The 12,053-nt window shown below is 53.0% G+C and overlaps 2 protein-coding genes across 3 annotated transcripts; one reads left to right on the forward strand and one right to left on the reverse strand.

The window, feature by feature from the left end:
- Positions 1-5,246: 5,246 nt before the first annotated feature.
- On the forward strand, positions 5,247-7,711 carry SPSB2 (splA/ryanodine receptor domain and SOCS box containing 2). Of its 2 annotated transcripts, none has more exons than XM_058558916.1 (3): positions 5,247-5,430; positions 5,575-6,331; positions 7,316-7,711. In XM_058558916.1, exons 1-3 carry the CDS (start codon positions 5,416-5,418, stop codon positions 7,441-7,443), a joined length of 900 nt encoding a protein of 299 aa, XP_058414899.1. In that variant the 5' UTR covers positions 5,247-5,415; the 3' UTR covers positions 7,444-7,711. The 2 variants fall into 2 exon arrangements, with proteins under 2 accessions (XP_058414899.1, XP_058414900.1); XM_058558917.1 differs by having other exon boundaries at positions 5,247-5,419.
- Positions 7,712-7,814: 103 nt separating this feature from the next.
- On the reverse strand, positions 7,815-11,372 carry TPI1 (triosephosphate isomerase 1). The gene is made up of 7 exons (XM_058558918.1): positions 11,132-11,372; positions 9,780-9,903; positions 9,583-9,667; positions 9,376-9,508; positions 8,999-9,084; positions 8,555-8,642; positions 7,815-8,423 (listed from the first exon to the last, which is right to left on the reverse strand). Exons 1-7 carry the CDS (start codon positions 11,355-11,357, stop codon positions 8,305-8,307), a joined length of 861 nt encoding a protein of 286 aa, XP_058414901.1. The 5' UTR covers positions 11,358-11,372; the 3' UTR covers positions 7,815-8,304.
- Between the last annotated feature and the right edge of the window lie 681 nt (positions 11,373-12,053).

Here is a 12,053-nt window from a genome sequence, read left to right on the forward strand (position 1 = left end):
TCTTGAATGAAGACTGAAAGAGCACTAAACGTATGCCTGGAGGAAATGAACCAGAAATATGGCAGTAATGGCAATACCTGGCAAAAAAAAGGAAAAAAGAAAAGCTCTTGGTCTCAAGTCACAGTTCAAACCTCCTGCCAGAGAAGACAGACTTCCGATGGAAGGATTTGAAAACCAGCCAGGGATGGCATAACGGTTTTAGAAACCACTTCAACCTTAAAAATGTGCAAACTGTTGGTGAGGTGGTATTTGTGGAGGAATAGGCAGCAAAACTCACTGGAAGCTAATAAAAAGAATTCTTTGCCAAAGGGCTATCTACCAGAATATAATGAGGCTGGTATCTTCTGGGGGGAAAATGCCCAACTGCTTTTATATTTCCAAACTAGAAACACAAGGTTTGAAAGCAACTGATGACCTTCTAACCACCTCTCTCTCACTCTCTCATGGTGGCAGTGTAGTTCTGTATTTAATAAAGCCAGATGTGTTCTACTGGGATACAAATCCCAGTGCCCTAAAAAAATCTCCTTGTACTCTAGCAATCAAATGCAAAGTCCTGGGTGACTGCAACACCTTTCCTGATTTGGTTTTATAGTTCCACATTCTAGAAGTAGGACCTGAGAGAGAAAGGCCTTGGCTTTAGTGTTGCTGATCACACACAGCAGTACCCCTCCGAGGTACCACACACTTTATGAGTGTGCTCATAAAGACATGGAAGTCGTCTTCCCCCCAACATCACCCCTATCCTTCACTCTGCTGATCTAAGCATGCTTTGCTGTTTCAAAGCCACATACATGAGGCTGAGATTCCTCTTTGACTCTCAGAGCCGTGAATGCTGACCCTAGTCTTAATGTGGTAATGAGTTGGAAGAGTTGGAAATTCTTGGGTATTGCCAGTTGCATTATTTATATTAAACAGGCATGGAAACAATCAAGCCTAAAACTGTCAATGCATGTTGGGAAGAATGTGTTTAGGACTTTAAGGGTTTTCTATTGACAAAGAAGTGAAACTCACTGTTCAAGTGGCCTAGCAAGTGGATCATGTTGGCTTTGTGGAAGAAATTGAAGAACTTCTTGAGAGCCACAGAGAAACGCTAATAAAAAGCTTGAGGAACTGATAAAATCATCCCCAGAAGACAAAGATATGATGAACAGGAAGAGAAGACCAGTTCACATCTTTATAAATATGTTCAAGTGCTCCATGCTACAAAATACCTGAATGATTCCTTTTTTGTTTTTTTTTGTGAGGAAGATCAGCCCTGAGCTAACATCCATGCCAATCCTCCTCTTTTTGCTGAGGAAGACTGGCCCTGGACTAACATCCGTGCCTATCTTCCTCCACTTTATGTGGGATGCTGCCACAGCATGGCCTGACCAGCAGTGTGTCGGTGCGCGCCCAGGATCCGAACCTGGGCTGCCAGCAGCCGAGCACACGCACTTAACCGCTACACCACGGGGCCAGCTCCTGAATGATTTAATTTCTGAATAAAATCCCTCTATGGAGAGAAACCTCAAAATTACATGTGGTTAAATCTGTACATTGTGATTCCTTATAACCCAGCCATTCTGCACATAAGTATATACCCAACAAAAATGAGTGCCTAGGTCCACCAAAAGACTTGTACAATACTGTACACAGCAGCCTTCTCTATAACAGCTAAAAACTGGAAACAAATCAAATGTCTATCAATAGTAGAATAGATAAATTGTGGTATATCCATACACTGAAATACTGTAAAACGATGAAAATAATGCATTCTATTTCATGCAACAACATGGATGACTCGCACAGACATAATGTTGAGAAAAATAAGTCAGACACAAAAGAATATATACCATATGGTTTCATTTATATGAAATCAAAGAAGAAACAAAGCTAATCTATACTGATAGAGGTCAAATGGGAGTTACCTTTAGGGGTGTAGTGTCAGGGAAAGGGTAAGAAGGAACCTTCTGGGATGCTGGAAATGTTCTTGATCTTGATCTTCGTGGTGGTGGTCACACAGCATGTGTAAATATTTTTGTAATATGTAAAAACTCATTGAGCAATTTAAGATTAATATACTTTATGTTATATCTCGATAAAAAAGTAAAATATTAAAATTACTTGTAGCATTATGAATATTTGAGCTATTATCAACGAATGTTTGAGCAGTTCAAGATCAGTGCAACAATTTGTGAATACCATGCTTTAAACAACCAGCAGCTGAGCAGGTACGGTCAACTTCTCAAGATGAACTAGAGTCAGCCATGGCGTATGCTCGCTCTCTGTCCCCTAAGCCTTCATCCACTCGCTTATCACACAGGTCCTGCACTAATATTCACAATAGGCTGCTACTCACAGTCATAGTGTCATTATTTTTGTCGTCACACTGGCAAGACGATCCAGGTTGGGTGGATGACAAGTGTTCAGGTTCATATCTTTTTTTTTTTTCGAGGAAGATCAGCCCTGAGCTAACATCCATGCTAATCCTCCTCTTTTTGCTGAGGAAGACGGGCTCTGAGCTAACATCTATTGCCAATCCTCCTCCATTTTTTTTTCCCCCAAAGCCCCAGTAGATAGTTGTATGTCAGAGTTACACATCCTTCTAGTTGCTGTATGTGGGACGCGGCCTCAGCATGGCCGGAGAAGCAGTGCGTCGGTGCATGCCCGGGATCCGAACCCGGGCCACCAGTAGCGGAGCGCGCACTTAACCGCTAAGCCACGGGGCTGGCCCTCATATCTTTCTTTTTAATATGCTTTCTTCTTTCTCTTAAAATATTATAAAATTTTATTCTGTACATCATTGTATACATACTGCCACATACTGTATTTTACACAAAACTAACATATGCTGTACCTAATAGATGGGGTAAGAAGGGATTTTCAAGGGTAATTTTGACTATGAGACATAATTGTCACCTAACCTCTCTGACTCTCTATCCCCTAAAAATGTGAAGCTTGTAGCACAGTGCCTGACACACAGAAAGTGCCAGTTCAGCCAGACTCCCACCTTCCACAACCCACATGTGCTCTCTCACCAAAGTTGCCGACGACAAAAAAAAATTTTGTAAGTAATCAAACCTGAATTTTCTGCTGCACTGTATCCTCCCTGACCCTCTTCTCACTCTACACACTCTCTCTGGGTTCCCTCATTGATTCTCATAGTTCAACTCCTGACTACAGGCTGACGCAGCTCACAGATTTATATCTCCAGCCCAGGCCTCTCACTCCCCCTCCAGACCTGCTATTTTCAAGTGTGTTCTAGATGGTTCCATCTGGTTGTTGCTCAGGCACCTCAAAAAACACGTCCTAAACTGAACTCACCACCTCTCTCCCACCCTCCTGCCCCTGTTGCTCCTCTTTCTGTCATCTCCATCTTCATTAGTGCTACCACCTTCCAAGAGAGTCTTCCAGGCTAGAAACCTCCCTTATTCTCTTTCCTTTCCCTGCCTCAGCATCCAAGTAGTCACCAAATCTTGCAGTTTTATCAGTGTTTCTTGAATTCTTTTCATCTTCTTTCCACTTCCCTATTTCAGGCTTTTGACACTTGTCACCTGGTCTGCTGGAACCAGTCTCCTTGCTTCCAGTCCTATTTCCCTGGAAACCTCCTCTACATTGCTGCCAGGGAGGTTTTTCTAAAATGAGTGTCTGACCATGTTCCTCTCCTGCTTCTATCTGTAGAAGAAGATATATGTGGCTCCCCATTACTGGCCTGTCCTACAAGATATTTGCATTCCTTAACTGGCCTGCAAGGCCTCAAGATCTGGCACTGACTTCTCTAGGCTTGTCTCTCCTGCTTCCTTTCCCGTTGCAGCAACCCTGAAGTCTTTGAATTTCCCCAAACCCACCTACTGATTCCGGCTTTTTTCATGCTGACCCCTCTGTCTGGAATGCCTTCTACATGCAGCAACCCTAACCCAACCCCCAAGCTGCAGAACCACTTCTCAGACCAATTTCTAGTCAATCTTTAAGATTCAGCCCAGTGTCATCTCCTCCAGGACATTTTTCTTTCCTAACTGCTTGACCCCCTATTAGAAGTCCCATTCTTTTTACTCCCATAATACTTTCATGATATCTCCATAATTTCATCTACTACATGATAAGCTGTTTTATAAATGTCCTTCTAACTTCTTTGAGGATTCAATGCTTAATCTTCAGTGCTTAACACAAATGATTAAATTTGAACCGGAAACTAAGTGCTTTATGTATATATAACCTCACAGAACCCTCACTACACCCCATGCAGTAGATACCCAATAGTATCTCCATTTTACAGAGGAAGAAACAGGCACCAGGGAGGTTCAGTAATTTGCCCAAGGTCACGTGCATACTGGCCTTGGAGTAGTCACACTCAGTCAGCCTGGCTCCACAGTTAGCATCTTTCACCACTATATCATATGGCCTTTCTATAGAGTGGGCACTTAGTAAATGTTAGGTAAACGATAATAGCTATGCTTAGTGAGTGCATTCTATGTACCAGGCTCTGTGCTAAGTGCTTTACCTGAATTATTTCAACTCCACAACAACCCTATGAGGTAAGTACCATCATCATTCCCATTTTACATAAGAGAAAACAGGTTTAGAGAAGTTTGGCAACCTCCCCAAGGTCACACAGCTAATTAGTAGCATAGCTTCACTCACAACCAAGGTCTTAACCACTGCACTACCAAGTGAAACCAACAGCTCAGGAATGGATTGACGTCCAGGATGAAGACTAGAACAGCAATGGAGACCTATGACACCTAGGCTCAAAGCACAGAGTTCCAAACCTCAGACATACAACAGGCTGACTCACAACTGGGCTAGAAAGAGACCAGCCCAGAAACAGTGACCCAGAATCAAAGGGCCGTGGAAACAGATGTCAACACTATGGAAGCCCCTCCTAGACCCCATGCCCCTCATCTCTAGGGGCTGAGGAGTTGGTAGCCAGGCTGCTCAAAGGTCTTGACGATGGAGAACAGACCTCCAGGGATCCCAAAACGATGATACTATCAAAGGGTTAATTCGGAGCCTGGACTGCCCGGGTGCGGACTCTGTAGCGGCCGGAGAAGGGTTAACCGCCCGGGAGAGCCTCCTCGCGTGGGGCGGTGACCAGAGGTTAACCGCCAGAAGTGGGCTTTACGGGGGCGTGGCCTCGGGGCCGGGCGCGACCTGGGGCGGCGACGGGAGGGTTAACCGCCCCTGGTGCCCCCTTGGGGGCGGGACGTCGGGCGGGGCGGGGCCTGGGGGAGGTGCTGGAGGCGGAAGCGGCCGGCGATCAGCGCCCGGTGCGCCGTGGCTGTCGACTGGGCTCCTCCCGAGGCCCGGCGACCTCCCGGCCTGGGAAGCCAAGCGAGGTTCGGGGACCGTGACGGGGGCACGGTGCAGGCAAGGGTGACGGCCCCCGGAGAGGCCCAAAGGAGGAGAACTCGCGAGAGTCTAGGGAGACCGGGACAGATGGGTGAGGACAAGGTGATGGGCCTGGGAGCTTTTGGGAAGCGAAGGGGGAAGAGAGGGGCGATGGGCAAACATGGATGGGAGGATGGAGCGCCTGGGTGAGGAACCCCCTCCAGGATCCCGCACTTCACACCCTCCTCCTCTCCAACTCCTCTCCAGGTCAATCCCGAACGGGAGCTCAACTTTCAGAAGAGAGACGCCCCAGCAAGACTCTTTCGGGGAGTCCTCCGGCTACTCACCTCCATGGGCCAGACGGCCCTGGCAGGGGGCAGCAGCAGCAGCAGCAGCACCCCCACCCCACAGGCCCTGTACCCTGACCTCTCTTGTCCAGAGGGCTTGGAGGAGCTGCTGTCTGCGCCTCCTCCTGACCTGGGGGCCCAACGGCGCCACGGCTGGAACCCCAAGGACTGCTCAGAGAACATCGAGGTCAAGGAAGGGGGGTTGTGCTTTGAGCGGCGGCCCGTGGCCCAGAGCACTGATGGGGCCCGGGGTAAGAGAGGCTACTCGAGGGGCCTGCATGCCTGGGAGATCTGCTGGCCCCGCGAGCAGAGGGGCACCCACGCCGTGGTGGGCGTGGCCACAGCCCTCGCCCCGCTGCAGGCTGACCACTATGCGGCGCTGCTGGGCAGCAACAGCGAGTCCTGGGGCTGGGACATTGGCCGGGGGAAGCTGTACCATCAGAGCAAGGGGCCCGGGGCCCCCCAGTATCCAGCCGGACCTCAGGGTGAGCAGCTGGAGGTGCCGGAGAGGCTGCTGGTAGTTCTGGACATGGAGGAGGGAACTCTGGGCTACGCAATTGGGGGCACCTACCTGGGGCCAGCTTTCCGCGGACTGAAGGGCCGGACCCTCTATCCGGCAGTAAGCGCTGTCTGGGGCCAGTGCCAGGTCCGCATCAGCTACCTGGGCGAAAGGAGAGGTGAGGCTTGGGGCAGGTGTGGGGAGAGGGTTCTATCACTGGTGGCTGTGTTTTGGGATGGCAGCTCAGCGCCTTACAAGAACAGAGGGAATGGGCCTTCATCTCACCTGCCTCCTGCCCCTATTCAGTGCCAGAAATGGCTAAGGGTCTTCACAGCTGTTACCTGATGTAATCCTCCCAAAAGCAATAGAGGTAAAAGTGAGGCTTGAGAAAGCAACTTGCTAGTAAGTGGTGATCCCTCAGACTGGAGGGAGACACTCCAGGGATTCAGAGTTAGGGCCTTACAGGCGATATCAGCCCCTGGAGCAAGAGGTGCAAAGGGTAGATGGGTACTGAGCTAGGTGTCCAAGTCCAATAGAAAGAGGACTGGGAGTGCCAGGCACCCAGGGTGTGGACCAGCGTCTCTGGGCTCTGACCTGTCTGTGACACATACCTACTTCCTTCCTCAGTCAAACCCCAGGAAGGATCCATTGAGGCCCTGGGCACCAGGAAGGGAGCAGTGAAGGAGGCCGAGTCTGGGGGTGGGGCTGCAGGGGAAGGGTCTCCTTGGCAACTGAAGGGGCCAGGGCTTGGGGCTGATTGAACTGAACATTCTCTGCAGTTGCAGTCTTCAGCAGAACAAGGATGCCTCTCCTCCTGTCACCCATGTGAGCTATTCGAGAGCAGAGGAGGGCAATCCTTCCTCTCACCTCATCATCCCTGGCTTCAAGGCCTCTCTGGAATCAAAGCCTGGGCCAGCTCCACCGTCATCAGAGCCACCTTGGGCCTTAGCTATAGCACCCCAGCTCTGACTGGGGATGTATGAATTCTGAGATGCCTCTCACCCCAAGAGCAGATAGAGGTGCCTTAGATCTCCCTTTCAAGCAAGGTGGGAGCAGACTCGGAGCAGGAAAGCAGAAGGGAACCTGGGCAGGACCCAGTAGTTTGAGGATATCTGGCTGGTGGCTGCACTCCTACCTAACTTCCTCTCCTTCTTTCTCCCAGCGGAGCCACACTCCCTTCTGCACCTGAGCCGCCTGTGTGTGCGCCACGCCCTGGGAGATACCCGGCTTAGCCAGGTATCTGCTCTGCCCTTGCCCCCTGCCATGAAGCGCTACCTGCTCTACCAGTGATACCACAGACTGCGCTGGGGCCTTGACACCCCTCTCCCCTGGGTGGGGGGAAGGAGGCACTGCTGGCCTAGACCAGCTATGTCAAGCCAGTGAGGGTGGGGGAGGTGAGGCTGGGCCCCTACCCCAACCCAAGCTCCGGGGAGCTCAACAGCCCCAGAGCCACCCAGAGGCGGGGTGGAAGGGAGGAGCTGTTATTCAAGGCTGTGGCAGCCTGGTACGAAAGACATTTTTTCAAGTAAAAATGCTAAGAGATGTGCTGTTGCGGAAACCTGTTCGTGGTATTTTTTTGCACAAGGGTCCTCTGGCTGCCTCAAAAAAGAGAGAGAGAGATGATATGGGCAAGTATTGTGAAGAAGGACAAACAACAAGGCTTACTTCCAGCTGTTTATTTCCCCCACACGTGGGACTGCTCACATACACAACACACACAGGCGTTGGCACCAAGGGAGAGAGCAGCACCCCTGGCCTTGGAGGGGAGGACCGGGCTGTCTCTCAGCCCTTGGCCTCATGGTGTGAGATGGGAGAGGAGGATGGCTTCTTTCTCCTCCCTCACTGGGGACTGAGGGGACCCAAGAGCAAACTCTACCCCTTCCACCTCTCAGCCAAGGAGAAGCCACCTTGGTGACATATTTAGTTCCAACTATTACAGTAAGTGGAGAAGGGATTGGCCTGGTCCCAACCATTATAGGGTAAGGTGTAAACAGTAAAGGAAGAGGTACAGTTTGGATTAGGCCAGGAGAGGGGGCAGGTGACACGACCAGAAGCATGTGTGTGGGGGGGTGGAGCTGGGGATGCAATTATTGGGCTTCTGAGCTACCTAGTCCCTGGCTTAGCAGGACGGGCAGGGGAGATGGATGGGGCTTATTGTTTGGCATTGATGATGTCCACGAATTCAGGCTTGAGAGAAGCACCACCCACGAGGAAGCCATCCACATCAGGCTGGCTTGCCAGCTCCTTGCAGGTTGCCCCAGTCACAGACCCTGGGAAAGGAGAAGAGAGAGGGAATGGTCGGGGATGGGATGGGTATACTCCATCTCTACCTCCACATCTAAGGAGCGCTCAGTCTAGTTCTCAGCCCACCCCACCTCAGAATGGAGCCAAACCGACTTACCTCCATAAATGATGCGGGTGTTCTGAGCCACTGCATCAGAGATGTGGGACTTAAGCCATCCCCGGAGCTTTTCATGTACTTCCTGGGCCTAGAACAAGAAGCCAGACTAAGTAAGACTTTCTGCCTTTCACTCAAAGGGGAGAAACCCGGGGTACCAGTGGAGAGAGGCAGTGTGGTTTTGGGGCAAGAACCCTGGGATCTAAGTCAGAACACAAGGGCTCCAATCCCACCTAGGCCTTGGAATGGATGTCCTTGGACAAGTCACTCTCCTTCTCTGGGTTGAGGGCCTGTCTTTAAAATGAGAGGGTGGCCTCGATGGTCTCTGTGACTGTCCAGTTAAACAAACATAACCAGCACCACGCCCTTCTCCTTAGGAGGGGCTATAAAATAACAAACCTCTTTCCACGGCAGGGGAGGATGAGGCAGGGGTCCTGGGGTGGTTACCTGTTGGGGTGTTGCAGTCTTGCCAGTACCAATGGCCCACACAGGTTCATAGGCCAGGACAACCTTGTTCCAGTCCTTCACGTTGTCTGTGGGACAGAGATCACAGATGGAAGGGTGAACAGTAAGGAGCTCTCCAGCTCCTTTCCCAGAGAATGAACAACAGTGGTGGCCTACTGCCTTCTGGTGGCTGTTGAAGAAACTCCAAGGGGCATCTATACCATCAGGGGCAGGAGCAGAAGTGATAGGGAGGATGCAAGGGTTCTGACTCCCCTTTCCTTTCCAGCAAGGGGATCAAGTCAGGCTGGAGGGCAGTGGACCCCACCCTCTGTGCCTCCGTGGCCCTGGTTAGGCTCAAAGATCCCTTTCTCCCGAGATACCTGCGATGACCTTGGTTTGCTCAAAAACAACCTTCTCAGTGATGCCAGCTTCCCTCTCATCTAGCTTCTCCCCAATGCAGGCGATTACTCCAAGTCCCTCCGCCAGGGCGTGGGCCACTTTCTGCCCAATCAGCTGTTGAGGAACACACTTGGTGAGACACCCCTCTTGGAATAAGGCATCTCTTATCTCCTCTCCTGGTTACTAACCTCATCTGACTCCCCGAAGACGTGCCTTCTCTCCGAGTGCCCCAGGACTACCCACGTGGCTCCACAGTCTTTGATCATGCCAGGGCTAAAGGAAGAGATAAGCCCTGGTTCAGCAGGGAGCCCACCCTGTGGCCTTCCCCTCAATGAGGAAAGTGAGGGCAGGGTCCCCACACACCACTCTCCCGCCTGCATCTCACCTGATCTCTCCAGTAAAAGCCCCATTAGCCACTTTGTAGCAGTTTTGTGCAGCCACAGCGATCTTCTGATCTAGCTTCTGCCGGGCGAAGTCAATGTAGGCGGTGGGGGCTGCACAGACCACCTCTGAGGAGAAGATGGTGGCACCGGGGGATGAGATCACAGGAAGCCTTCATTCTCCACATTGCATCCTGGGCTCTGGAGCCCCCAGCCTTCAGCCTCTTTCTTAGTTCTGCTTTCCCCTCCTTTTCACTCCACCAAGATGATCTGTGTCCACTTCCCAGCCCAGGCTGGGCCTGTATCCAACTCCTTGGGCCTTCCAGGTGCCCCTCAGAGGCCACGGCCCTCGCCTTGCCCTCTGCTCTTTTAACAGCTGTGGCTCTGATTTCCCGGGCTATTCTGGGCCTGGGCACCTCCTAGACTCAGCATTCTCTGGGGCCAACCCCGCCTCCCTTCTAAAATAGCCCATCCCCATATAGGAAAGGCAAGGCAAGGATTTTTACCAAAAGCAGAAGGAGCCAGCTCCTGGGGTTTGTACTGGGGTCTCTGGGGAATAAACCAGAAGGGGATGCCTCTTTTGATCAGGCCCGTGGTTCTATGATTTAGGTGGGTGGGAGGAGAAGGGCTGAGGACAGCACTCTCTGCCCGTGCGTGGCAGGGAGTGGACTGACTCATAGAGCCCTTGCGCTCTCCCGTTTCCAGGAGAAAACGGAGAAAGCTGTAGGATCGCTCCTTATTCCCAAATGGCTCAGCCTGTTTGGCACCTGCTCAGCCCCTTCGGCAGAAAGCAGGAGTCATCCAGGCTGCCGAGGGGAAACGATCAGTGCGCGTAGGCTCCGGAGGCCGAGGGAGCTCAGCGGGGGCCTGAGCAGGCAGCAAGGCGCGGGGAGGAGCCTCGGGCTACGTGCGGCGGCGCACGGAGCCGGTGGCCGGGGGCAGGTAGCGGGAGGCCCGCACGCGCGCTCAGCCTCCTCCCCCACATTCGCAGGCTGTCGCCAACCTCTCCCAGTCGCCCACAGAGGCTAGGCTCCGCTTCTACCCCCGGCTCCTGGCTGGTGCAGCCCCAGTCCGCGCCCGGGGCCATCTTCCTCCCGATGACCCAAGAAGTCCTTTCCTGTCCCACAGTCCGAGGGCACCATTAAGTGGGGCCCCACCTTTCTCTCTCGACGCACCCCTGATCCTGCGGTTGCGGGACCAGGGGCGCTGCGGGGTCAAGGCCCGGACCCCCAATAGTCCTTGTCCCCATCCCTGCATCCAGGCCCACGCGGACACCCGGCTAAGAGAGGTCGGGAGAGGGCGCTCCCACGCCCGACCCCCCCAACCCCGGCCCCGACCCTCCCAGGCCAGGGCTCACCGGTGTTGGCCGGCAGCTTGGCCGCGTTCAGAGTGCTGATGAGTTCCCCCAGACTCTTCTTCCGCCCGTTCATCTTCCAGTTCCCCCCAACGAAGAACTTCCTGGAGGGCGCCATGGCGCTGGGACCGGCACACTGAAGGTCAGTATCAGCGCGCAGCCGCTGCCACGGCCCGCTTATGTAGAGCGCGGTGAGGCGGAACTCCGCCTCCTGCCCGTGCTCGGCCATCCTCGGCCCGGCCCCTGCCGGGAAGCCCTGCCCCCTGGCCCCGCCTGCGCGCCCGCCGCCGGTGTTGCAATGTTCTAACGTTACCCCCTTTCTTGTAGCAACGTTCTAGGGGCGTCCGGGGGCCCAGTCGCTTCAGCCTCAATTGCCTGACTTTGGGGAGAAGGCGAGAACTGTAAGCCCCTGTGCTCAGGGGAACCCCTACTCACCACTGCAGCCCTCCAGAGGCCAGAGGTGGTCCCAGGGGAGCTAGCCGGCAGGTCCGACCCCTGCTTGGCCTTAGACCACACTGCTCGGGGGACTGAGAGAGCTCTGAGGGTCATCTCTCCAACTCTGGGAAAAGGAACCCCCTCCGCCCATCGGGGTACAACTACATCCCCGACTGCTGAGCAGGAACCTTTGACCGACCCAGGGAGTCTAGCCCCACAGTTACTGGTCAAGTAAGAGGGTTTAGAGGGGGAGGGACCGCCCACATTGGCATAGGAACTGTGTAGCTAAGAAAGAGGCAGTTCAGAGTCTACAGCCACCCACTCCCCACACACACACCAGGAGTAGCCCACTCTGCTCCAGCTGGCCAAGGCCTGACAAGACTGCAGGGCCTGGAGCCCAGGCCCAGGGCTCCCTGGCCTCTAGGGACATTTGGGAAATACCCACTTAGGCCTCCTCTTCTGTGACTGCTGGAGGAAACCGGCATTCCTG

The sequence above is a fragment of the Diceros bicornis genome, chromosome 17 (genome assembly GCF_020826845.1).
Source record: "Diceros bicornis minor isolate mBicDic1 chromosome 17, mDicBic1.mat.cur, whole genome shotgun sequence".
NCBI classification, from domain to species: domain Eukaryota; kingdom Metazoa; phylum Chordata; class Mammalia; order Perissodactyla; family Rhinocerotidae; genus Diceros; species Diceros bicornis.

Bases quoted from the DNA above. Each gene is read 5' to 3' on its own strand.
- SPSB2 (XM_058558916.1), top strand. The intron at 6,332-7,315 runs GTGAGGCTTGGG...TCTTTCTCCCAG, and splicing joins CTACCTGGGCGAAAGGAGAG to CGGAGCCACACTCCCTTCTG.
- TPI1 (XM_058558918.1), bottom strand. From the start codon at position 11,357: ATGGCCGAGCACGGGCAGGAGGCGGAGTTCCGCCTCACCGCGCTCTAC. The intron at 9,904-11,131 runs GTGAGCCCTGGC...TCTTCTCCTCAG, and splicing joins CAAGCTGCCGGCCAACACCG to AGGTGGTCTGTGCAGCCCCC. The intron at 9,509-9,582 runs GTTAGTAACCAG...GTTCCTCAACAG, and splicing joins TCTTCGGGGAGTCAGATGAG to CTGATTGGGCAGAAAGTGGC.